Source organism: Bubalus bubalis, chromosome 9 (assembly GCF_019923935.1).
Source record: "Bubalus bubalis isolate 160015118507 breed Murrah chromosome 9, NDDB_SH_1, whole genome shotgun sequence".
NCBI classification, from domain to species: domain Eukaryota; kingdom Metazoa; phylum Chordata; class Mammalia; order Artiodactyla; family Bovidae; genus Bubalus; species Bubalus bubalis.
In genome coordinates, this window is record NC_059165.1 from 106,219,254 (window position 1) to 106,242,768 (window position 23,515).

A 23,515-nucleotide genomic window follows, 5' to 3' on the forward strand; every position below is an offset into this window, starting at 1 on the left:
TTTTTTTCTCCTGCCCATATCTCTTCTTCGGCTCTGATCCTCATTTCCTAGGAACCAAAAACATGGTTAAAGCTATTTTGACAGATTGTTGAATAACCTTTTTTTTTAAATGTAACAGCTGTCTGGATTGTTAATCCCGACCTTGATTTGGTCAGGATTTGCTAGAAAATGCAAACTGCATGAGGAGTTTACCATGAGAAGTAGGTCTGGCTTCCTGTTCCCTTTGCAGGGACATCTCCCGTGGCCAGTGCCCCTAGGAGAGATCCTGTGTGCACACACTTGTCCCTTTGGGTCCGTCAGTCGGGACGGGCTGTGACCATCAGCAAGCACTGCCCCCAGAGCCCCACGGTTTCCTGGAGCCCTGGGTCTGCTCTGTGGAGGCTGAGGCCACCAGAGGGCTCCCAGGGGCCCCTGAGACTCACCTCACCTGCAGCCCATCGTGTAGAATGACTGGCAGCACCCACCCAGACCGAGACCAGGAGCGGGAGCCTCCGCGGGCAGGGGAGAGACGGGGCCAGGTGAGCGCACGCGCACGCGCACAGAGGCAAACTAGGCCCGGGACGGTCCGCTGAGCTGCTCTGCGCGCTGCGTTCAGCCAGCCGTATTTCTTGCAGGTCAGTAGCTGTCAAACACAGGATGCGCTTAGCAGCAGTTTAGTGTTCCCCAGGGGGTGGCCTGTGATGAGACCACCAATCCCTTACTGACCAACAGCTAGGGTGTTACTCAGTTGTTGCCACCACAGCCTGGTTAGTGGCTCCTGGGGGTTCCTGAATTTCCCCCCACATCCATCCTAACTTCTGGTCTGTACCATTTCTCACACCATCTCCTGAGCCTGAGGAGTGAGGTCGGCCCCTCCTCACTCTCCTCCAACATTGCGGCATCCCCTGATATACAGAGGTGAGCTCTTGACCCCATCTGGACCTGTGACAATAAAGATGTTTGCTAACCATTTCCAGGGAGACCTTCGAGACGCACCCTCCCTCTTCCACTGGCCCAGGAGCTAAAACCCCGACCCTGGGTGGTGGTTGGCGCTATCTTATGACTGCAAGGTAGGAACCAATCCCAGGGTGAAGATGCCACTGCAGAAAGTGGAGCAGAGGGACTTTCCTGGTGGCCCAGTGGTTAAGACTCCACAGTCCCAGTGCAAGGGGGCCTAGGTTCAACCCCTGGTCAGGGAACTAGATCCCACAGACCACAACTAAGACCTGACTTGGCCAAATAAATTTTGGTTTTTTTAAAGTAGAGCAGAGATGCGCAGAGAAATTGGATTTCTTGGTGACACTGTTTGGGATGCTATATTCAGCTTTACCTGAAGCCAAACTGCCTCTCAGCTTCCAACAACACAAGTCATTTTATTCTCTATTTAAAACAGAGTTGAATTTCCTGGCCCTTTCTGACACAAACCTCATTGTATGTACCTCTTTGAGCTCATAAGGTAGTGTTCGTGTAGCCTAAGTTTCTAGGAATGAAAATGCTGGGTAAATATCAGGGATATGTTAATAGTATAGTTGATGCTGGTGGCAAGCCTGGCATTCATGGTTCCCACCCTGTTTTTAACTATAAGTCACTTGGAGCCAGCCTAGGGTTCCCCGCTGGAACGCAGTCCAGGAGCCAGTGACTGGACTGCTGAAGGGTGTGTGATGCAGCCCCTCAACACCGGCGTGGGGTCACTCTAAGGCTGCGCACTGTGCTTTTACCCCTGAGGTCCCAGCAGGACCCAGCCCAGATTGCCCAGAGTCACTGGCTCACTGGCACTCCCTGCTGGCTTCTTTCCTCCCTGTGTCACATCCCTACCCTCCTAGAGGCTTCCTGAGGTCACCTCTCAGGTGAGGTCCCTGAGTCTTAGAGACAGGGTCATCTTTGGGGGGAAATCTATCCCAAGATGAATAGAAACATCAGCTATTCCTGCAAAGAGATTGTGTCCATATACACCACGTGCCCTCGGTGTCTGAGTTTCCTATGGCCACCCTAACAGAGTACTATGGACTGAGTGGCTTAAAATAACAGAACTTAATTTTGTCAAAGTTGGAAGCCAAAGGTCCGAAATCAAAGTGTTGGCAGGTTTGGTTCTGAGGGCCAGGAGGGAGGGACGTGTTCTAGATCTGTCGCTGAGTTCTGACTGACTTCTTCCTGTGTCTTCCGCCTTGTCTTTGCTCTGCGCTACTGTAAGCAGATAAGTTAGGGGCTTCCAGGAGAAAGAGAACCAGGAATGGCTCTCTTGACATAAGAGAAGCCATTTTGGCCTAAGCCACTTTGTGGCCTAAGCCACTTTGTGATCTAAGCCAGGCTGCCGTGCTTACCCTTGAACAGGTCTCAGTAATTAACGATCTTAAGGGAACAAAGGAAGGCGGGAACAGAGAAAAGGCAGTCAAACAACAGTGTAGCAATAAAGCAGAGTCCTAGTTCCGCCTCTTTAAACACATGTTTAATTGATGTTGATTTATTGTATCATATCGTGTTAAGTTTCAGCTGTGCAGCACAGAATATGTATATTCTTTTTCAGATTCTTTTCCCTATGATAATATATCTTCGAGTTCTGCAGGAACTAAGGCCCCCAAGCAGGTTGAGGGTGGAATGACTGATTCTTCTGACTTCAGTCAACTAAAGCTTGGACTCTGTGGACCTGTGCCCCAGTTCTATGCTGAATTCTCCTCTGCTCAAGCCCCTTCATGAATATACGTGTACCCTGAGCTTAAAACTTCCCCAGTTTTGCTGTTCAGGGAGACGCTGCTTTGGGAAAGATCCCGAGTGTTTCCCTTACTTGCTGAAAGCCAACACAAGCCCTTCCTTTCGTTCATTTTCGGCTCAGTTGTGTCATTTGGCTCAACACCTGACAAGAGCTGAACCTAGTTTTCAGGTAACACAAGTTCAGGTCCAAATTTCCTCTTGTAAAAATAATTTTTTTTTTTTCCTCTTGTAAGGATACTAGTCCTACTGGATCAGGGCCCACCCTATCAACCTCATTTTTTAAAAATTATCTGTTATTTGTTTTTTGCTGCACTGCATCTTCACTGTTGCACCTGGGCTTTCTCAATTGTGGCGAGCAGGAGCTACTCTTTGTTGGGGTGGCTGCTTTTGTGGCAGAGCACGGGCTCTAAGTGCCCAGGCTGAATAGTTGCAGCACACGGGTTTAGCTGCTCCACGACATGTGGGATCCTCTCGGACCAGGAATCAAACCTGTGTCTCCTGCATTGGCAGGTGGATTCTTAACCACTGGACCACTAGTGAAGTCTCCAGCCTCATTTCAGCATAATCACTTTTAATCCCTATCTCCAAATACAATCCAATCCTGAAGTCCTGGGGGTTAGGCCCTCAACATAGGAACTGGGAGGAAGACACAATTCAGATCATAAACACCAGCCTTTTTGATCTTCCATAATCTGACAAGTTAAAAAATAGCATGTCACAATTTAACACTACCTGCTTTTTTGTCTCTCCCCGGAGTCCATCTGAGATCGTTCCTTGTAAAAAGAAATCACTTCTTTTCGTGTAGTTTTCCCAGTTTATTTACTTGTTCCCATGTCAGCTTTCTACCAGGGCTTTGCTTCTTCCTTCCAGGCCTTTGCTAAGCTCTTCCTTCATCATTCCCCTCACTCAGCAATGTAGGCCCTCTGTAGACTCTCCGGGCCCCCACCCACCCTGCCACAACATGCAGAAAGCTGCCTCCCAAACCACTTGAATCCTGTTTGTTAAAAGCGGCTCGCTCCTTTATTTGTTCAGAAGAGTGCCCCCTCCGACGCCGCAGACGCCCCCTGCAGTCAAAGTGGGCAGGTGCCTTCTGGGAACAGTGGCCGGCCGTGGGACCCTCTGCTGCTGGGTCTGGGGAGGCGGTTTTGAGGCAGAAGCTCAGCGTCCAAGGCCAGGCCCACGGCTCAGGCACTGTGGTGAAGAGGGAGCCGCGCAGCGGGAACTCCCGAGAGCGCCTTGCACCTGGGGACACCGAGGGGGTGAGCCGGGCCCCGCTGGCCCAGGACCAAACCCCGGACCACAGGAGTGTCTGCAAGAGAGCTACTAGCCCGCCAGATGCTGGTGGAAGTACAGGCCGAAGAGGCTGGAGAGCAGTTGGCAGGCGGCGATCCACCAGATGAGAAAGGCGAGGATTCCGCGGAGGAAGAGAGGCGTGAGCAGGCTGCCCAGGGCCCCGGCGATCAGGGCTGCAGTCTGCTGGGCCTCATCCTCCTCGGGGCCGACCGGGCCATCGTGGGCTGAAGGCGGGGTGGGGGACAGTGTGGGGACCGGGCCCAGGCCCCAGGAGTAGCCGCCTGCAAGAAGAGGGTAGAGGGAGGGGCGGGTGGAGGTACAGGCGGTGCTGGCCTCCGGGACCCCAGACCCTGGCTGACAGTCACTCGCCCCTTCCCAGGCTCTACCCGCACCCCATCTTCGGTCCCCACTCGAGGCTTCGCCTCGCTCTCTCCAGCCTCTGCCCCCTCCCTCATCGCCAGGCCTCGCCGTCACCTCGATCCATTCTGGGCCATGCCCGCCGCTCACACACCCCATTGCAACCCCAGCCCCGAGCCCCGCCCTGATCCAACTCCAGACCCCGCCCCCTGGCTCCGCCCCACCCCGCTCCCGCCCAGGCTGGTTCTTCTTACCCAGGGTCTTCAGCAGCAGCGTGCAGTTGAGCATGAGGATGAGCGGAGTCAAGTACTGCAGGCTCACAACCGTCACGTAGCAGTACACCCGCACCACCTGGGGGGCAGGTAGCAGTGGCTGCAGCCGGGGACCTTCGCGCTCCGGGTAACCTCAGGCCCCAGGGGCCAGGGGCCAGTGGCCCACACCCCGAGCCCCGGATTCCCTCCCCGCCAGCGTTGGTACCCGCCGCTGGATCTCTCGGGCCTCGATGCGGCCGGCCTCCCGCCGCAGCTGCTCCACGCGGGCCTTGGCCAGGCACAGGTAGGCCTGCAGGTGGGGCCGGGTCACCGCCAGCCGCAGCAGGCACAGTACCACCAGCACCCAGAGGCGCAGTGAGTCGAAGGCGGAATCAGACAGCCTGTGCCGAGAGGGGCGACGACGGGGCTAGTGAAGCCGTCCTCGGTCGCAGGACCCTCCCGCAGGACCCAGGGCTCCTCCCTTAGCCTCAGAGTCCGGAGTACCCAGAGGGGGCCCCAGCTGCCCGGCCTCCCAGCCCCACTGCCATACTCACAGAGAGAACGACGTGCGCCCCAAGGGAGCCTGGTGCAGGAAGTCCCGCGCCATGGGCTTGGTCCAGAGCCATAGGACAAACAGGGGGGACAGGAAACTGGTGTGCAAGAGGAACCTGGGGGCAAGGGCACGGAGCTGGTAGGCGAGGGCACCCACCGCCCCCCTTGCACCCCCCTCCAGGCTCCCTAACCCCTCACCCCTCACCCAGCCGGTCCCCCACGTAACTGCAGCATGGGCCGGTCTTCAGACATGGTCAGTGCATCATGGTGGGTCTGGGCCAGTCGCAGGCCTGGGAAGGTGAGGAAGGCACCCAGCATGGAGCCCACCACCGCCAGCCCCACGCGGATGGCCAGCTTGACCAGGGGGAGACTGGGGGAAAGAGAGGGGTCAGGGGGCTCCTGTGGCAGGCCCGCACCCTGTGTGCAGGTCGCAGCCTGCCGCGGCTCTCCCTCCCTTCCCAGGACTCACGCCCAGTCCCAGCCTTGCATCTTCAGAAGCGGCTCCAAGTTCTGGGACATACTGTCCAGGCCTGGGGAAGACAGAAAGAGGGCGGTGTCCAGTAGGCCCCAGGCCCAGGGCCGCTCTGCCTCACCTCCCAGACGTGCATTCGCTCCCCAGGTGAGAACGCACTAGTGACAGCCTGGCCCTGCGACAAGCACTGTTCCCAGTCTTGTGCGGCTCAGGAGGATGTGCGTCTCAGGAGGATGTGCGTCTCAGGAGGATGTGCTAGGCAGACACTCGGGGACATGGGGGCACAGGGCACTGAGTCTGAGCTTCCTGGATGCTGGCGGGTCATGAAGGGCTCCATAAGAGAAAACCAACGTCCCGGAAAGAATTCTCAGTTCAGGCCCCCACATTTCCCATAGAGTAGAAGCAAATAAATATGAGCTCACAACCAAAATCACCAGACACATGAGGAAACAAATCATCAAAGTGAATCAGCAGAAGGAAAAAAAAAAAAAAGATAAGCTTAAGTTCCAAAGACTTCAGAAATTGGTATTATAAATTCTGTGTGAAGTGACTGAGGAAAGTAAAAGCTGGAGTCACAGAACAGGTGACATGAGACTACCTCAGAGGACCAAGTGGATTTGCAAAGGAACCAATTAAGCTCTTCCAAAAGGAAAATATGATTACTGAAATGATACTAGAAACAGCCCAAGGAATTAACTGATGAATTGGATCTGAAGAAATCACTCAGATTCCACCTCAGAAGGACAAGAAGGTGTGAAATATGAAGGGAGATTAGGAGACAAGGAGAACACAATAGAAAGTTCAATACAGGTTAAGTCAGAGCCCCAAAGCAAGAGAAGAGAGAGAATGAAGGAGAAGAGATATTGGAAGAGAATGACTGAAAAGTCTGCAGAATGCATGATACATACAAAGTATATAAAACCAGATAAATACAAAGACATCCATACCTAGACACACTGTGGTGAAATTGCGGAATACCAAAAACAAAGAACTCAGAGCAGTCAGAAGTCCTACCTAAAAGGAAGGACAATTAATTTGGCAGTCACTCTCAAGAGCAACAACAGAAAAGAACAAATAGAAAGTGAAAATGTAAGATGGTAGAAACAAGGCCAAAAAGGTCAGAAATCACAATAAATGTAAGTGGATTAAACTTGAAGCTAAATGATACAGCCTGTCAGACTTGATTGTGTTTTAAAGTAGACATATCTCAACATGAGGTCACTGGAAGGTTGAAAGTAAAGTACTAGTCAAAAGAAAGGTAGTACTGTAAATTTGAAAGTTGCTAAGTGAGTAGATCTTAAAATTCTCACCACAAGGAAAAAAATGTGTAACTATGTGGGGTGATGGTTGTTAATTAGACTTACTGTGATCATTTTGCAATACACACAAGTATTGAACCATGTTATACATCTGAAACTAATATAATGTTATATGTCAATTATATCTCAATTTAGAAAGAAAGGAAGGAAGAAAGCAGCTGAAAAGACTATACTGACCCAGACAAACTAGGCTAAGATGGAAGTAAGTCAGAAGGGGTCAATACATCATGAAAAAAAAATGGCTGATTTTCCAGGAAGATGTAGCATTTTTCAACCTGTAAACACCTTGTCAATTAGCTTCAAAATATATAAAGAAAACACTTACAGAACTACTAAGAGAAATTAAGGCTTCCACCATCCCAGAAGTCTGGGGCTTCCCAGGTGGCGCTAGTGGTAAAGAACCCACCTGCCACCGCAGAAGACACAAGAGAGGAGGATTCCATCCCTGGGTTGGGAAGAGCCCCTGGAGGAGGCATGGCAACCCACTCCGGTATTCTTGCCCGGAGAATCCCGTGGACAGAGGAGCCTGGAGGGTTTTAGTCCATAGGGTCAGAGAGTCGGACATGACTGAAGCGACTTAGCACAGCACAGTACCATCCCAGAGGGAGATTAACCCTTTTTGTTTCTGATATAATCAGAAGATGGAAAGATGGAAATGTGAATTTATTGGACACAGAGAGGAAGAGAATATATGTTAATCAAGAATACCTGGAGCACTCTACAAGGTCAATTAATCAACAAAGGAGGCAAGAATACACAATGGGAAAAGACAGCCTCTTCAATAAATGATGCTGGGAAAACCGGACAGCTACATGCCAAAAAACCAAACTGGGTTACTTCCTCACATCATATATAAAAATAAACTCAAAATGGATTAAAGACTTGAATGTAAGATGTGAGACCAAAAGAATCCTAGAAGAAAACATAGGTGCTACACGCTTTGACACTGGTCTTAGCAATATTTTTTGAACATGTATCTTCAGGCAAGGCAAGCAAAAGCAAAAACAAGCAAATGGGCCTCTATTAAACTAAAAAGATTTTGCACCGTGAAAGAAACTATCAACAAAACAAAAAGGCAGCCTGCTGAATGGGAGAGTAGATTCATGAGTGTTTACATTATTTGGCTTTGTAATTTATATATCTGTTCTCATATATATATATATATATATTCATCACATAATTTAAAAATTGAAAGGTAGGAAGTATTGGTGATAACAAAGCTCAAGGAGTCAGCAGGGTCATGTGGGCCACGGTGAGGATTTTTATCTTTATCCAAAGACCATTAGAGTCTGGTGTTGGGCAGAAGAGTGATCCAAATTATGTTTTTAAAAGATCATTCAAGAAGCAGAAAAAAAAAATCAAAACAAAAATGAGAAACTGAAAAAAAAATGTACGACTCCTATCACACATAAAGGCCGATTTCCTTAATATATGAAGAGCTCCTACAAATCAATAAAATAATGGTCAACAACCCAGTAGAAAACTGGGCAAAAGAACAAATCCTTCCCAGAAGGGAAATAGAAATGGCTCTTCAACACACGGAAAGATGCTGATCCTCTTTTACATTTTCACCCATCAGATCCCCCGAGACAAAAAAGTCTGAGGAAATACATTGGCGAGGATGTGGGGATATGTATGTTCACACACCTCTTTCTGATGGGCAATTTTCCAACAACATTATTAAAATTACACATGCACTTTCTTGCACAGGGTCACAGGCAGAAGGTTGCTCCTGTGCAACACCGTTGTATAATAGCATGGCTTTGTGCAACAGATTTAACAGGAGAAAGACTTAAATGTCCATAAATTGAGGCCTAGTTAAATAATCACAGAAAATTCATAAAGTTACAAAATGCGGTATCGAATTACTGTTACTATGTTACTGTAACATTCTATTACTGTATGTAGCATCTAGGGACAACCTCCAATACTTATTTTTTTTAAAGTACAGCTAATTAACAATGTTGTGTTAATTTCAGGTATACAGCAAAGTGGTTCAGATATATATACAAAAATCTATTCTTTTTCAGATTCGTTTCCACAATAGGCTATTACAAGATACTGCATATAGCTCCTTGTGCTATACAGTAAGTCCTTGTTGCTTATCTATTTTATATATAATAGTGTGTCTATGTTAATCCCAAATTCCTAACCTATCTGCCCCTCCCCATCCCCTTTGGTAACTATAAGTTTGTTTTCTGTGCCTGTAAGGTTTTTTTTTTATTTTTGTAAATAAGTTCATTTATATCATCTTTTAAGATTCCACATATAAGTAGTATCATACACTATTAGTCTTTCTTTGTCTGACTTACTGCACTTAATATGATAATAATATTGTTTTTAAGAGAAAAAGACAAGGTGTAGAGCCATGTACGCCGTCTTACGTGAATAAGGCAACGTGCCACCCTAGGTTTCCTCTGGGGAGGAGAACCAGTGTGGAAGGATGATTTTATTCTATATCCTCTTGTACTTTATGAATATTACTCTATATATCTATTTCCTCTCCCAAATTGAATTAGAGTGGGTAAATATTAAATCACCATGGCTGCTGAGCAGAGGACAGCCTGGGGAGCAGAAGGGCCCGGGAAAAGTCCCGGCGCAGGCCCCCATCGGTGAGAGGGGTGTCCTCTCTCCCCAAAGCCCAAGGGGGCACGCAGGTGCCGAGTACCCGCGGAGACTGCCCCGGCCCCAGGGCTCCCTCCTTCACCTTCTGCATGGAGGTGAAAAGGCACTCACAGCCACCCTCACCAGCTTACACAAGGGAGTGATGAGGTGGCGCCCCAGGCCCCGGACGCACGCACCTGGCTCCAGGCCCAGCTCCAGCGTCTCCTCCTGCACCACCTGCACCAGCATGGCCAGCAGCAGGAAGAGGAAGGCGAAGGCGAGGCAGACGGAGCGCTCGCCTCCCTCCTCCGCGCTGAAGTACAGCCGGGTCACCGTCAGGAACACCTTGCTGCGGCAGGGCTAAGGAGGCCTCGGGTATCTGTAGTGACCCCCCCACCCCATCCTCCAACCGCAGCCAGTGACCCCCAACTCCAGACCACAAACGTGGACGTTCAGGTTCAGAGTCCTGGAGAGCAGGGCCGTGATAAAGAAGACAGACGCAGGGAAAGCCCAGGACACAAGGCTCACTACTCTTCAGGCCTGGGTTACCGGAGAGCGAGTGAGCCCGAGCCAGGCCTCCAGCCTGGCCTCATCACGCTGCCTGTGGTCAGGTAGAAATGGCCAGCACGGGCTTCCCGGTGGTCCAGTGGTTAAGAATCCACCTGCCAATGCAGGAGGCACGATATCCGGTCCGGGAAGATCCCACATGCAATGGAGCAACTAAGCCTGTGCTCCATAACTACTGAGCCCACACTCTAGAGCCTGAGAGCCGCAACGACTGGCGCCCGTGTGCCTGGAGCCCGTGCTCCCCCACAGGAGAAGCCCCTGCAGTGAGAAGCCCAAGCACCACAACCAAGAGTAGCCCCTGTGCTTCCCCGGTAGTGCAGTGGTCACGACTCTGCCCGCCAGTGCTGAGGACAGGGGTTCGATCCTTGGTCTGGGAAGATCCCACAAGGCTTAAGACAATTTAGCCTGTGTACCAAAACTACTGAGCCCAGGGGCTGCAAGCACTGAAGCCCTCGCGCCCGAGAGCCTGTGATCCACAGCAAGAGAACCTGCTGCTCACTCATTTAGAGAGAAAAGCCCGCCTGCGACAGCAAAGACCCAGCGAAGCCAAAAGTAAATACTACCAACCAAGGAAAAAGCACCGGCCACCAACTCTCTCTTCAGGTCAAGTCTCCCTTACCCACACGGCCTCCCGGCTGCGTTCACAGGTCCTGTTTCCTGCTCCTCCGAGAGGCTGCCAGAGATAGAGCTTCTATCTCTAACCTCTCCTGAAAGAGACCCTCCAGGGCTTTCCAGAACCAGTGGTGTGGGTTTCAAGATGGGCTGCCTTTCTTCACAACCCCATTCCACAAGGACACCGCCTCTAACTTGGGTCCTCAAAGTCACAGTTTCGCCTCTGTTCTCTATGCAGCTTAGTAAAGACAATTAAAGAGGGGTGTCTCTTTGCTAGCCCCTGCATCTACCCCGGCCTGTGAGCTGCTTTGACCCAGAGAATGGACAGGGATGGGGTGGACCGACTTCAGGCCAAGCATTAGGGGGCCTGCAGTGCCGCTCTGGGTGAGGAAGCCTGCTCTAACCTGGAGCAGAGATGAAGCAACCCAGCTGAAACCCGGCCAGGAAAACAAATAAAAGGGCGATTGCTTTACCCCCACCGAGTTTTGGGCAGGTTTACCGCACGGCACTCGGTAACTGATGTGCCAGTTTAGTGGGGAGAAGGAGCCTCAGATCCAGCTTCCGGGGGCCTCCACCTCCCCCAGCAGGAGAAAGGATACATAGAGAAAGCAATGGTGAGCAGACACCAGAATACCGCGATGTTGGTCTCCTTGGCTGGGCCCAGCATGTAGTAGTAGGCCTCCGTGAAGAGGTACACACCGCCTGAGTACACGGCGAAGTCCACAAACCACTGGTACTCCAGGAAGAAGCGCAGGACTGCAGAGAGCACGCCACTCAGCCCCCAGCTTAGCCCGCCCAGGAGGCTCCCCACCAACTCCACCAGGGTGTGAGTGGGGGGTGGGGACCCAGCTGTTACCAAGTGCATCAACAGCTGTGAGCGGACAGGTCTGCAGCTGGAACGGAGCGTCTCGGGGCACAGATAACGGCTTCTCCTCACTACAGCCATTGGCCCACCTGGGAGCAGGGGAGATGAGCGGGAATCGCGTCGGCAGCCTCCGTCTTCCCCTGCCCAGGGAGCCACGGGGGCATCCTCCACCCCGGCTTGGGAGGCTCTAGTGTCTAGAGGGTACCTTCACCCCAGCCTGGGTGTCCTCTGAATGCCAGGGGGTAGCCACCACCCACCACAGGGCTGTCCCCGAGCAAACTTCCAATGAGCATTGGATGCCAACGGAAGGCAAACAGTGAAAGACAGCGACCACCTCCTCAGCCTGGGGTGTCCCCAGTTCTCCTGGGGTGTCTCCAACTTGCCTATGCCCAGAGCAGTGCCTGGACGTGTGCAGGGCAGGCGCTGTGCCCTCAGGGTCTCCCCTGGAAGGGAGCCACTGACCTCAAGCTGGGGGTTCACTCACCGCTCCTTCCTGCCTCTGGGCTTCTGCTTCCCTGCCAGGGCCCGCAGCTCTTCCTCCGAAGGGTGCTTGTATCGGAAGAGACTGAAGGCAAACAGAGGCGGTCAGGAAAGCCTGGGCATGGACGGGATCAGTGTGGTGAACCTCGAAAGCTGAGACTGCAGAGGGAAGACTGGCCCTGATAAGCCTGGGACAGGATGGGCAAGTGTCATCGAAGGTCAAAGGAAGGCGGGGGAGGTGGGCTGGGGGTCGACACGGTAGTGCAGCAGGGGTCCTAGACACCCTAGAATCTTCTGGCTAACTCTCCTGGCGGAACTGGCATGTGAATTGTCCTGGAAAGAGAGTTCACAATTGCCCCTGGGTTTTCAAAAAGGGTCCAAGACCCAAACCCTGACAAAGAATTTTAGGAAATAAGATCTATAGGTAGAGTAGGGAGAAAGGGGAGCAGCTACTCCTTTGAGTGTGGAGATGGTCTCAGCGATGTGTACAATCTGTCAAAACTGATCCAACTGTGTGCTTGCAATTATTGGGTCAATTATCTCAGTAAAGTTCTTTAAAAAACCCTCGCCTTACAGGGCGTGAGGCGGGGCTGGGGAAACAAGGGGGCGGAGCCTTTGGGGTCCCGCCCACCGCCCGGGGGAGGGGCGTGGCTCACCTGCCATTGCAGAGCAGCCAGCGCGCGAAGGAGCAGTGCGGCGCCAGCCTATGCATGAGGGTGGCGGTAAGCAGGGTCACCACCAGCTGCACTCCAAGGACCGCCTGCAGGGAGGAGACGTGAAAGGCAGTGCCTGCCAGAGGGTTACAAGCTCACCTTCGAAAACCCGGCTATTTATAGAGAGACGCTGAAACTGAAGCCAGGTGGGGGAGGGAGGCCCTCCCTGGCTCCAGCTGCTACTTGGGGAAGGGTCCGAGGGTGGGCTCCCAACCCTGGGAGCCCCAGCAAGGCGCGGGTCCTGGCAGGGGTGTGCGGTGGCGGAGAGCACGTGCTGGAGCAGAGACTGGGGCTCAATAACCTCCTGTGCTAAGGATTTAAGGTAACAATCTCCCTGAGCCTCAGTTTCCTCATCTGGAAATGGGGTGCTTCCTATTTTGTTTCACATACTCTCACGACCACCTCCGGGACCTACAGCGAGCCGGGCACACCCAGTGAAAGCGACTCCTCTCCCGGGGTACCGCCCCGCCCCGCCACGCACCAACTGTGTCTCAGCTGAACTTCCAGCTTCCCTGTTCACCCAGCTGACTCTATCCCCCACGTCTTTCTCCATCTGAAATTATCCCTGAAAACTGAAATCATCCTTTCTCCGTCTCCCTTCCTTTGTAATCAACCAAAGAGAAAAGAGGTCTGGTCTATTTCTGGCCACTACCTGTTTCAGGATTAACACTTACACATTTGAGTGGGATGAATTTATTTAATTAGGAATTTTCTCACCGAGTGCTACTAACAACATTTTAAACATATTTCCATATATGTTTATGGAACATAAACAAGCATAACAAATTTCCATATACTTATTTTAAAATTTTTTAGAAAAAAAATGTTTCTGGTAATCAGTCTGAAGATGGGTTTTCCTGCATGAATGTAGTAAATAACCATTTGCTAACAGTGCTAAGTCACTCAGTCATGTTTGAATTTTTGTGACCCCATGGACTGTAGCCCACCAGGCTCCTCTGTCCATGGGATTTCCCAGCCAAGAATACTGGAGTGGATTGCCATTTCCTCCGCCAGGGGATCTTCCCGACCCAGGGATGGAACTCCCATCTTTTTTGTCTCCAGCATTGCCAGGTGGACGGAGAAAGCAATGGCACCCCACTCCAGTACTCTTGCCTGGAAAATCCCATGGACGGAGGAGCCTGGTAGGCTGCAGTCCATGGGGTCGCTAGGAGTCGGACACGACTGAGCGACTTCACTTTCACTTTTCACTTTCATGCATTGAAGAAGGAAATGGCAACCCACTCCAGTGTTCTTGCCTGGAGAATCCCAGGGACAGGGTTGCCTGGTGGGCTGCCGTCTCTGGGGTCGCACAGGGTTGGACACGACTGAAGCGACTTAGCAGCAGCAGCAGCAGCAGCATTGCCAGGTGGGTTCTTGAACAGTAGCGCCATCTGGGAAGCCGGCTTGCTAATTATGTAAAATAAAGTGCTCAGGAAGGCTGTCGGCTACTATTACGGTATTAACAACTAAATGAAATAAAGATTATGTTAATGTTAAAACTAATTATTAAAATTATCCTTTAATCAGGCCAAAATAAGCTAACTTCAATAGGAAAAGCTCTAATGTGATGGCTATCGGGTTTAGCCCTGTAATTCAGAATGACTGTTGAGAAATTCATCTTTAAAATGAAAGGACTATTAGGATATTTTCTCTATGTTGTGACTTGTAAACTGACACCAGGAGCATTTTTTCTGTAAGGAGGTGGGACATCATCTTTCTGGTCTCACTGCTCACCCTTACCCCTACCCAAGTGCAGACTGGTTAGCAGGCATTAATGACCGATAGCCCAGTGGGCCGGCTTGGAGCCCGTGGTCGGGCTCTCTGAAGGGCCCTGCCCTTCCCCGTGGACCCCATCCTCCACTCCTCCCTAGGAAATCCAGCACCTCCCAGCAGCTGCTCTCCAGTCTCCCTAGCTCTCCAGACACCTCTCCCTTGTGACCCATCCCCTGGCAGGGTTTTAACCACCGACACAGCCCAGCACAACTCCAGCCCATCGGCATCTCCAGCCAAGATCTCTCTGCTGAGCCCACAGACCATGCCTCCTCCAGGCCCTTCCCTGGAGACCCAAGCATCCACCCATCCCTCCCCCGGACATGCCTCCTCCAGGCGGCCCAGGACCTTCCCAGTCTCACAAATGAATGTCCAGCTCCACTCCTCAGCCCGCAAGGCTCGGCGGACCCTACTCAGGTCCTGCCTCACTGCCCAGCTCTCTCCCCCAACGCCCTCTACGCCCAACCATTTGGGTCTCAGAGACACTCCCAGACCCCAGGGCTTCTCCATCACTAACCCCATTACCCCGGACACCTCTCAGGGAGGAGACCCATGGTTCAAACTGTGATCCCAGCACCTGGGAGAGGAAGAGAAGAAGAGAGAAAGAGAGGGAGGAAGAGAAGAGAAGGAAGGCATGCATCCCCCCCACCTAAGGCTCCCAAGGTCTGTCCAATGATGTTTCTCATGTCCCTCCCCGCACAGCTCTGGTCTTAGGGTCCACGCTCTGCAGATCTCCAAAGATCTCTGGAGCCTCCCATGACCCCATGTCCCTCCTCTGCTCAAACCCCTTCCCTAGATCAGTGATCCCAGAATCCTGCTAAGTAACATCAAATCAGTGTGGCGGGCTTCCCTGCTGGCTCAGAGGTAGAGAGTCCACCTGTCAATGAAGGAAACACAGGTTTGATTCCTGGGCAGGGAAGATGCCCTGGTGAAGGAAATAGCAACCCACTCCAGTATTCTTGCCTGGGAAATCCCATGGACAGAGGAACCTTGCAGGCTATACATGAGGTCGCAAAAGAGTCGGACACAACTTAGCAACTCAACAACAACATCAATGGGACTTTCCTGCATCCCATTTCAGACAGCCCTTCCCCTCACCTCCTACAACGTCCCACACCCTGGAATGACCTCCTCTTTCACCAACACCTTTCATCAATGCTCTTACTTCAGACCCACCTCCAACACCCCACCTCAGGGACGCCCCCTACTGCAGGCAAGTTCAGGCCCCTTTCCCAGTCCCTCCAGTCTGTCGCTGCCTCTGCCCAGTCCTAGGGACTGGGGTGGGGGGTGGGGCCTCCGCCCTCACCCAACACCAGCCTTGCCCACAGAGGCCAGGATAATGAAGAATAAACTGAATGGGTTGGACCCAGAACCATGTGAGACCTGAGGGTTCCAACTGTTCTCTCTCCAATTCTGGGATCCTCGCCTGCCCAGAGCCCACCTTGAGCCCTTCAGCATGGCCCTCCCCTCTCAGGATTCTCCCTGGTCCTTCACACACCCCATACCCCGAGGGAGCCCAGATGGACCCTGTCGGTATGTCCCCACCTGCAGGACACCATGCCCAGAGTGGGACCCAGTCGGACCCCAGATCTCCCTTGCGGGGCTCCGAAGGTGTTCAGATCCCTAGCACCCTCCAAGGGACGGCCTCTCAGCAGGATCCCAGGCCCCTAGAAGGCACCCCAGGGACTTGTCAGAAGCCCAGAACGCTCAAGGCCTTCCAGTTCCCTTGCACAACCCCGACCCCCTCATAGATCGCGGAGCGAGACCTAACCCCAGAGAGGGAAACACAGCCCTCAGCGCGATCCGGAATCCCTCAGAGCCCCCAGTCCCCACAGAGGGATCTCTGTCTCCTCGGTGTTTCTCTGGACTCCCCCACGGCGGAATCCGTAGCCTTTCAGGGGGCCGCATGCTAAGAGTTGCGGGCTTACCATGTTGCGGACTGGAGCGCGGCGCGGGTACCCCTGGGCCTGGAGCTCAGAGAGCTCAGCGCGGAACTCGACCGATCAGAATCCGATTTTGGTCTGACAAGCAGCCCATCCAACCAATCGTCAGGCTTGGAGTCGGGGCAAATCGCGAGGACCAGGAGTCACTCGCATTGCTTGGCGGAAGTTGTAGTTTAAAGATGTTTGACGCGCTCCGATCGGGGGCCCTGGGACCCCAGGGAGACCATTGTTTCTGAGACCCAATCTCCTCACCTGCACCTATTTCGCAGGTTTAAAGCGAATATGCTTATTCATCAAATCACTGTCTCCCGTTAGAGAGTTCGGAGCCTGGAACTCCAATGATCAAGACCATTCGGCGACCCCCACTGCTCAGACTGAATCCGGAGCCCTCCGCCTGACTCCAGTCTGCTGCCAACACTATTATACTCACAATAGTACAGCTAGCCACCAGCCCTGCTTTCTTGTATCTTCCCCCCAACCTTTATTTCATCTGCCAAAAGCCTTATTCATCTCTGGTTGCAAGTGGGGGCCGGGGGTGGAAGGGGGAAGTGGGGGGTTGGGGGGAAGTGGGGGGTTGCGGGGGAGTGGAGGGTGAGGAGGTCAACCTACATGGGCTCCAGTAATAAAGGGCAAAAACTGGCCCGTGTGAAAACTCCAAAAGCATTGTCAGCTTCCGGCATGGCTAGATCAAGAACTAAATGTCAGCCTCAGGAATCGACTGCTTTCTGTTTCAAGGCTTAGAGGAAAGAGCTTCAAGCCCAAGTTTTGCAGCTGTATTTCTGTGGATAAGTATGTCTGCCTGAACGTGGACATATTCTGTGAGTGTGACTGTCTGAGGGTCTTTGTGGGGCCTGTGTATAGTTAATTGTATATGTATATACACATGTATATATGTATATATACTATATATGTATATTTGTATATAACTATACAAATATGAGATATGCAGATGACACCACCCTTATGGCAGAAAGTGAAGAGGAACTCAAAAGCCTCTTGATGAAAGTGAAAGTGGAGGGTGAAAAAGTTGGCTTAAAGCTCAACATTCAGAAAACGAAGATCATGGCATCCAGTCCCACCACTTCATGGGAAATAGATGGGGAAACAGTGGAAACAGTGTCAGACTTTATTTTTCTGGGCTCCAAAATCACTGCAGATGGTGACTGCAGCCATGAAATTAAAAGACGCTTACTCCTTGGAAGGAAAGTTATGACCAACCTAGATAGCATATTCAAAAGCAGAGACATTACTTTGCCAACAAAGGTTCGTCTAGTCAAGGCTATGGTTTTTCCTGTGGTCATGTATGAATGTGAGAGTTGGACTGTGAAGAAGGCTGAGTGCCGAAGAATTGATGCTTTTGAATTCTGGTGCTGGAGAAGACTCTTGAGAGTCCCTTGGACTGCAAGGAGATCCAACCAGTCCATTCTGAAGGAGATCAGCCCTGGGATTTCTTTGGAAGGAATGATGCTAAAGCTGAAACTCCAGTACTTTGGCCACCTCATGCGAAGAGTTGACTCATTGGAAAAGACTCTGATGCTGGGAGGGATTAGGGGCAGGAGGAGAAGGGGACGACAGAGGATGAGATGGCTGGATGGCATCACTGACTCGATGGACTTGAGTCTGAGTGAACTCTGGGAGTTGGTGAGGGACAAGGAGGCCTGGCGTGCTGCGATTCATGGGGTCGCAAAGAGTCGGACACAACTGAGCGACTGATCTGATCTGATCTGATACAAATATGAATAGTTGATTGCCTTGTCTCTGTGAGTGTTTTAGTCATTTCATATGAGCATATGTGGATGTCCGTTTGCAGGAGATTCACTCTGTGGCTTTAATCTCAGGCCAATGTGTTGGCTTGAGAGAGGGTGGGTAACAGAGGCAGTGAGGGCTGCTAGGATTTCACAGGTCCTACATGGGGGTCATGAGACATCCCTCAGGGCTACAGCATCCAGGTGGGATCCAGGGAAGCTGGGGTTTGGGGAGGGTGTCAGAAAAGGTGGACCAAGAGAAAAGGGGGACTTTTGCTGCAGGTCCATTGCTCACCAGGCTGGAGGGCTGACTCGACTGCTTTCTGCAGCAGATCAGGGTGCTGGGACAGTTGTCGCCATTAAATTGATAAACATACTGAGACTCTGGAAGGCCCCAATCTCTAATCCACACCCTGACTTCTCCCGGGGCCATCAGGTTTATGCGTCGAGGCATCACAGCGCCCTCATGTGGTGAACTGCAGGCAGCTCGCACACATCCCGCCCCCTGGAGCTCTGATCTTCCCTCTGCAGCCTCTCCCTGTTGCAGAAAAGGCAGCTACATCTTCCACGTGCTTATTCCCAAATTCCGAAGTTGGCCTTAAGTTCTTTCTCTTGCTCCATGCCTGACCTGTTAGTCCCTCCTAATGGCTTCACCTTCCAACTGGGACCATTGTCCCACCCAGCCCCGCTGCCTCCCTTCACAGCCTGCACCCAGTCCAGCCTCATCTCCCACCTGCAACCCCCTCCTCCCTGGTCTCCTGCAGCTTCCATTCTGCTTTCCCCACCCACTCCCACAGTCTGTTTTCCCCAAGCATCTTAAAGGCACCTGTTAACACTTAACCCGACTGTATTCCTTCTCTCCTCACAACCATCCTTTGCTCCCACCTCACGCAGAACAAATGCCAAAGTCTGCTCTTGGCCCATGTACTCCACCCTTCACTGTTTGCTCAACATGTCAGCTCTTAAAAAAAAAACAAGAACAATAACTCTATTTATATATTTGGCTGTGCTGTGTCTTCGTTGCCGCGCAGGCTTTTCTCTAGTTTCGGCAGGCGGGGGCTCCTCTCTAGGCGCAGTGTGCAGCCTTCTCATTGTCTGGCTCCTCTTGTCGCAGAGCAGTCTCGGCTGCATGGGCTTCAGTGGTCGTGGCTCCCGCGCTCTAGAGCATGGGCTCCATAGCTGCTCCACAGCGTGTGGGATCTTCCCAGATCAGGGAACGAACCCTAGTCTACTGCATTGGCAGGCAGATCTTTACCACTGAGCCACCAGGGAAGCCCCAGTTCTTTTTTTTTTTTTTTTTAATATATTTATTTGGCTGTGTCTTATCTTAGTTGCAGCCTGCAGGGTCTAGGTCCCTGCCCAGGGATCAGACCCAGGCCCCCTGCACTGGGAGCGTGGAGTCTTAGCCACTGGCCACCAGGAAATGCCAACATTTCAGTTATACAGCAGGAAGCGTTCCTCACTCCCCGTCCTACATTGCATGTATTATGCTGTTTGTTCCACACTGGACATCCCTCTATTCTGCGTTCTCTATTCTACGTTGGATGTTCATGTTGCCCGTTTTCCCTTGGACCTTCTTCATTGTCTGTTCTGCACTGAGTGAGTCCATGTTCTCTGGCCTATACTGGCTATTCCCTGGTGGCTCAGACAGTAAAGCATCTGCCCGCAATGCGGGAGACCCGGGTTTGATTCCTGGGTCGGGAAGATTCCCCTGGAGAAGGAAATGGCAATCCACTCCAGCACTCTTGCCTGGAAAATCCCATGGACAGAGGAGCCTGATAGGCTACAGTCCATGGGGTCGCAAAGACTCGGACATGACATCACTTTTCACCTTCACGTAGTCCCTATGTCTAACCTCCCACAATTTCTGACCACGCTGAGGTCCACGCTCCCATTTCACACTGTTTCACTGTCTCTATTTATAGTGCTTTCAAAAATGCATCTTTCTTATCTCTGACTTTCATCATTGTTTTTATCCAAGTCAGACTTCCCACGGCGCTTCCAGCCAGTGCCCAAGCTCCTGGGAAACCTGGCCCTCCCTCTGATGATGACAATGGCCGTGGCCAGCATCACCATGGTGTCCTTAGAAAGACTGGTGGTAGGACACTCCCACACAGCCCTCCTTGCTTCCACTATCACAGAGCCAGCAGGGGCAGAACGAGCACTGGACTCAGGGGCGTTTCCAGAGCCTGGTAGCAAGCCCACAAGTCCATCTTAATGGACTTGTATAGTCACACACACGTGACATGTGTCATGCCATTCCGCCTCTTTCATTCCTCAGCCTCAGACGAAAAATATGGGGCAGACTCCCTGGAAGCCAAGAAAGGTTTACTTATCATTGTGTGCGTTAAGTCGCCTCAGTTCTCGTCCAACTTTTTGTGATTCTATGGACTGTGGCCCACCAGGCTCCTCTGTCCATGGGATTCTCCAGGCAAGAATGCTGGAGTGGGTTGCCATGCCTTCCTTTAGGGGATCTTCCCAACGCAAAGATCGAAACCGTGTCTCTTATGTCTCCTGCGTTGGAGGTGGGTTCTTCACCACTAGCACCAGCTGGAAAGCCCCATTTATTACTATTTCACTGTTTTGAAACTTTACGTGGGGACTTCGGAATCCAAAGGGCACTGTTGGGCGCCACCTAAAGGCAGATGGTGAAAGTGCAACCCCCCAGGCTTGAGCAGAGCCACACCCGTCGGCCCTGGAGGCCCCCAGCGTTTGAAAGCAGCCCCTATTTTTATGAATTCCACACTGGGCACTGACTTCAGGGCCCGGCCCACCTTCTTATCCACCATGTGGGTAAGATCCAGAGGTTGAAAAGGGGCCCTTTCTGGCCATACCTCAGTTTGCCCCAGAGGACTGGCTGCCTTGCTATCTCTTCCTCCTAAGTCCCTGGCCCGGTGTCTGGTTGTATGGGGAGCTGTGAGTGCGGCACTGTGGCGAGGAGGCGGCCTGGGGGGGGCGGGTGGCTCTAGTTTGGCAGTCCGTGCACCTCATGTGCACGGCCAGGGTCCTTGAGACCTGAGGAAGGGGGTCCCCAGAAGGGTACCCCAGATGGAGAAATTTGCACTCGCATAGCGACCGTGGTACATGTGGCAACGGTGCTGCTGGGCGTGGCGGGGCTGTGCGCTCAGCCGGATGCCCAGAGTGCGCTGTCACGGGCTGGGGTGCAGACAGCGGCCCGCCCCTTCTCTGGGGGTAGGAAGGGACAGAAGGAAGCAGGTGGGAGGATTTAGGACCTGCGTCTGAGTTGGGTGAGAGAGCTCTCCAGCTGAACTTGAACACTTCACAGAGGCCTTGAGTTCACCCCACAGCCTCTGCATTCTCTGCAGGTTTCCCTGTGTAAGAGGGAACTCCCTGTATGAGTCGCGTGTGAAGCCCTTCACCCAGACATCCGAGCCATCCACAGGTCCTGGTGGCTGTGCCCCAAACACACCCTGGAGTGTCCCTCCACTGCGCCCTCGGTCTCCTGCCTCTTTTGCTCCCTGACCCCACCTCCACTCCCGCCCACAGAAGCCCCAGGGATGGAGGCTTGCACAGACTTTGATCTTATCATGTCTCTCCCCTGGAAACTGGAACTCCGAAGCCCCAACTTCACTGGGGATGAAGGTGACGAGGACTGGGAAGATCGGAGGACAAACCCCAGGCTGGATCTGGACATGAATGGTGTTATACATGTGGCTGTTCAAGCAAGAGCTCTCATTTCACAAGGAGGGTCTGTCAGCTTATACTTTTCCCCTCTCTTCCTACCCCTTAGAAGACTTTGAAGCCTGCACACATGTTGCCTCTGTATCCACGTCCAGGTCTGTGTGCGCTAGCGGTGGAATGCAAGACTGAATTTTACCAAGAGATGCCCGCTGGGGAGTGCTGGGGTGACGGGGTCAGGGTCTTTTTTTTTTTTTCGGTTGTGCCCAGCCTTAGTTGCAGCATGTGAGATCTAGTTGCCTGACCAGGGATCTAACCACTGGACCACCAAGAAAGACCCAGAACAAGGGTCTTGAAATTATTGGTCAAGTTGACTCACGTGTCTCTGGCCAAGCTAGACCAATCAGCTTTGGACCTTACTAGAATGATGGTGGGATGAAAAGTCGTGAAAACATTCGTCGCTCAGTCATGTCCAGCTCTTTGGGACCCCATGGACTGCAGCCCATCAGGCTCCTCTGTCCATGGAATTCTCCAGGCAAGAATACTGGAGTGGGGAGCCATTCCCTTCTCCAGGGGATCTTCCTAACCCAGGAATCGAATCTGAGTCTCCTGCATTGCAGGCAGATTCTTTACCATCTGAGCTACAATGTGGGATAGGAGCACACAAACCTTACAAATGCTGATACCAACACTGTGTGTTTTACATTTTTTTGGTCTGAATCAGTGATCTCTACTAAGCAAACCCTTTGAGAATTGTCAGAGCCATTTCTCAGCTTGGGGCAGTGCAGAGGGTTTCTTGGAGGAGGGAACATGGAGCTGGGCATTGAAGGGTAGAAACAGTCTAAAAAGGAAGTCAGCTGGGGGTTGCAGGAGGTGGCCCAGGAGGAAGGATCAGTATGGCCTTAGCGTGGAACAAGTATTTCTAGAGACCTCAGGGCAGGGGACAGAGTGGGTGGAGGCAGCTGAGGAGCTCGGGAAGGTCAGGGGTCAGGTCTGTTATAAAGACCCCGCTGGGAAGTAGCTGGAGGGGAGAAGCAGATGCAGCTCCCTCTGGCTCCCCCCTGGACCCCCAAGTCTGCCCTACACAGGACAGGCCAAAGTGGAAGGAATTTGGCCATATCCCAAAGTGGGTGGATAAACGCCTTGCCCCCTCCTCCATCCGCTGTAATGAAACTGTTGAGTCAAGAGATCAAGAGATATGCCCATTTAAAGATGGACAGCGTAGCGGCCACTCCAGCGAGCTCATAACCCAGCATTCACTCACGGATCCCGACTGCTCCTTGCTGCAAGGAACTGTGATCCAGCCTGAGCCCTCGACCCAACACTCCCAGGAGATGGAGGGTAAATAGCCCAGCCCGCTGCTCCTGGGGTGGAATCACTCTAAGTGCGTACTCTACGCAGGCCCCCCCCACCCCCAGGTCCCCCAGTGGGCTGTTCACCCACTGCCAGGGGCGTCACCTGCTCGTTGGCGCCCCTACAGGGCTTCTCCCCTTACTACACCCCTTTCCAAGCCTCACAGGAGGCCTCTTCTCAGCGTCCTATTCCTTCCGGAGTAGGTACCCAAACCAAGACAAGGCAAGACAGGCCCCTGGAGAGAGATGGGAGGAGCCAGGCGGGGGTGTGGCTCTGAGCAGCGACAGTTTCG

The 23,515-nt window shown here is 52.3% G+C and overlaps 1 protein-coding gene across 2 annotated transcripts; it reads right to left on the reverse strand.

Annotated features, from left to right (window-relative positions):
• Positions 1–3,242: 3,242 nt before the first annotated feature.
• On the reverse strand, positions 3,243–16,590 carry TMEM161A (transmembrane protein 161A). 2 transcript variants are annotated; one of them, XM_006057994.4, is made up of 12 exons: positions 16,472–16,590; positions 12,717–12,820; positions 12,065–12,145; positions 11,572–11,669; positions 11,315–11,471; positions 9,734–9,885; positions 5,611–5,671; positions 5,368–5,511; positions 5,144–5,257; positions 4,816–4,990; positions 4,593–4,689; positions 3,243–4,262 (listed from the first exon to the last, which is right to left on the reverse strand). In XM_006057994.4, the coding sequence occupies exons 1-12, from the start codon at positions 16,472–16,474 to the stop codon at positions 4,012–4,014; spliced, it is 1,437 nt and encodes a 478-aa protein (XP_006058056.2). In that variant the 5' UTR covers positions 16,475–16,590; the 3' UTR covers positions 3,243–4,011. The 2 variants fall into 2 exon arrangements, with proteins under 2 accessions (XP_006058056.2, XP_044804300.1); XM_044948365.2 differs by lacking the exons at positions 9,734–9,885; positions 11,315–11,471.
• Positions 16,591–23,515: the final 6,925 nt, after the last annotated feature.